The sequence below is a fragment of the Octopus bimaculoides genome, chromosome Z (assembly GCF_046866305.1).
Source record: "Octopus bimaculoides isolate indiv1 chromosome Z, ASM4686630v1, whole genome shotgun sequence".
Classification (NCBI taxonomy): domain Eukaryota; kingdom Metazoa; phylum Mollusca; class Cephalopoda; order Octopoda; family Octopodidae; genus Octopus; species Octopus bimaculoides.
In genome coordinates this window covers 54,246,313-54,248,812 of record NC_142944.1, presented here as the reverse complement: position 1 = coordinate 54,248,812, position 2,500 = coordinate 54,246,313, and the positions used below count along the sequence as shown (strand labels likewise).

The 2,500-nt window shown below is 33.4% G+C and overlaps 2 protein-coding genes across 3 annotated transcripts in view; both read right to left on the bottom strand.

Annotated features, from left to right (window-relative positions):
• LOC106873941 (homeobox protein OTX2-like) overlaps positions 1 to 2,500 on the bottom strand; it is a 299,957-nt gene that overhangs the window by 256,462 nt on the left and 40,995 nt on the right.
• Positions 1 to 2,500, bottom strand: part of LOC106870972 (matrilysin) — a 33,161-nt gene that overhangs the window by 23,373 nt on the left and 7,288 nt on the right. Inside the window, exon 2 of the mRNA XM_089365301.1 lies at positions 1 to 45. This exon is cut by the window's left edge and continues 23 nt beyond it. Within this exon, the coding sequence (XP_089221427.1) occupies positions 1 to 45 (45 nt within the window). The remainder of the gene's footprint in view (positions 46 to 2,500) is intronic.

Below are 2,500 nucleotides of genomic sequence, written 5' to 3'. Positions count from 1 at the left end.
GTCTGTGGCGCCACGTTTCACATATTTATACTTTATGAGGTATTCCTGCAATAAATAGGGGAAAAACATGGTTAAATACACTCGTGTACAATGTATTGTAATAGAGGCATGATTCTGTCCATCCGGCTGCCACTTTCCCTCACCGTACTCAGCTTTCATTTACTCTACACTGACAAATTATACATTTTTGGAATCAGCATTACCCAAGGATTGACAATTTGTTATATATGAGCTGTGTCCATGCTGGGGCACCGCCATTTGGTGTTGCTACACAATTTTACTTCACAAATTTTACTTCAGGAATTGACATTTGGTGCAGGAGAGAGTTTGATGCAGCTACCCTCATCTGCGCCTCCTACCGGTGGAAGTTGGTTCATCTGGGACACCTGACAGGAAGAGGTCCAGCCTCATCTTGCAGACACTTACATCCACCGCATGCCTTGTGAGTCGATTTGGTAGACGGAAACTGAAAGAAGCCCGTCATGTATATATATATATATATATATATATATATATATATGTATATATATTTATATATATATATATATATGTATATATATAATAATATAGATTTAATCAAAAGATTAAATGTGGTACTTAAAATGTTTGAGGCAACAGAATTTGGTAGGGTAAAAACCAAAAACAAAATCAAGAGATTTGGTGAATAAAATTTGAAGTTAAGCAACAAAAATTCAATAGGTTATAGCAGTACGTACGTTTCGTACAAGCTCTATTTATTCATGTAGTGAGAAAACCACATAGAATGTACAATGAAAATGTACTCCTCACCTGCATAATGGAATTTCATTTTAGAAAGACATTTTGAAGATGTTTGCAAAAAACAAGAGTAAGAGAAGAAAACATACCATCTCGACTATGCTGCTGTTTCACAGACAAGTGAATCAAACAAGAATTTAAAATCTAATAGGAGGGATAGTAGTAATTTCAAATTTAGAGGACAACAGGTTAAGTAGTGATGGACAGCGGGTTAGGGGTAAATCAAGCATGAGGGGAAAAAAAGGAAATGGAAGGACAATACACTAAGGAGTGGTAAGAATTTGGAAAAAAGTTAAGGTAAAGGAATTAAGGTCAAGGTATTAAAAAAATATATCTATTCTACAGTATAATTAGAATAATAGAATGAAACACTAAATTACTAAGTTTAAAACTATAGGGAACAATAATAATTAGAACAAGATAAACATATCTAGTTAAAATAAGATATACATTAATGTGGGGTAGTATTATTTATGAGTAAAACCATAATATTAATGGCCAAAACCCGAACAGAAAGAAAGGGGAGAAGAAGGAAGCGGAAAAAAGGGAAAAGAATAAAGTTAGAAAAACAGGACTAAATTAAGAGAATTAAAGCTAAGGTTTTCGAAAAAATAATAGGTAGAAGAAACTCAGAATTACCTAGAGAAAATGTAGGAATACTATCAGTGAGTTGGGAGAGGTTAAAATGTATTCTAAGTTTATATTAAAAGTCATACCTCAAATAAAATAGTTATTAGTCAGGGAAATGAGAGAAACTAAATTAAAAATTAGCAAGATTTACTTTTTAAAAAATATTTACTTTTTAAAATATTTAAAGGTGCGGGAGTAACAATGCACACATAGAACCCTAAGGTCAGATCTATTGTTAATTAGATTAGGATTATCCTTAAGTTTAAAAATTTCGTAAATTTCCATAGAGCACAGCCCATAACCATATCTAATATTTCTATAAGGTTGTGCTCTCCTGACGATTTCCCATTTAAGATTAAAATCGATACCATTTTCCTTCAATTCCCAAATTTTATTAGATAATGATGTGCTATTGGCTTTATGTTTAAGTCTAAATGAAGAAAAATGATTATATAATCGTTGTTTAAGGTTGATTGTGCAACCAACATAAATGTAATTATTAGTTGGAGTAGTTACTGTACATTTATAGACTACAATACGGGTTAAACAACAGCCAGATACCGGACAGTGGGCTTTAATTCTACAATTGCAGTTAAGGGGCTTATTAGCTATATATATATATATATATATATATATATATATATAGCTTGCTTACCAACCACATGGTTGTGGGTTCAGTCCCACTGCGTGGCACCTTGGGCAAGTGTCTTCTACTATAGCCTCGGGTCGTCCAAAACCTTGTGAGTGGATTTGGTAGACGGAAACTGAAAGAAGCCCGTCGTATATAAGTATATATATATATATATATATATATATATATATATATATATATATATATATATATAGATGTAGGAGTAGCTGTGTGGTAAGTAGCTTGCTTACCAACCACATGGTTCCGGGTTCAGTCCCACTGCGTGGCACCTTGGGCAAGTGTCTTCTACTATGGCCTCGGGCCGATCGAAGCCTTGTGATTGGATTTGGTGGAGGGAAACTGAAAGAAGCCCATCTAATATATATATATATATATATATATATATATATATAAGCGTAGGTGTGAGAAAGAGAGAGAGAAGGAAAGAGAGAAAGAGGAATG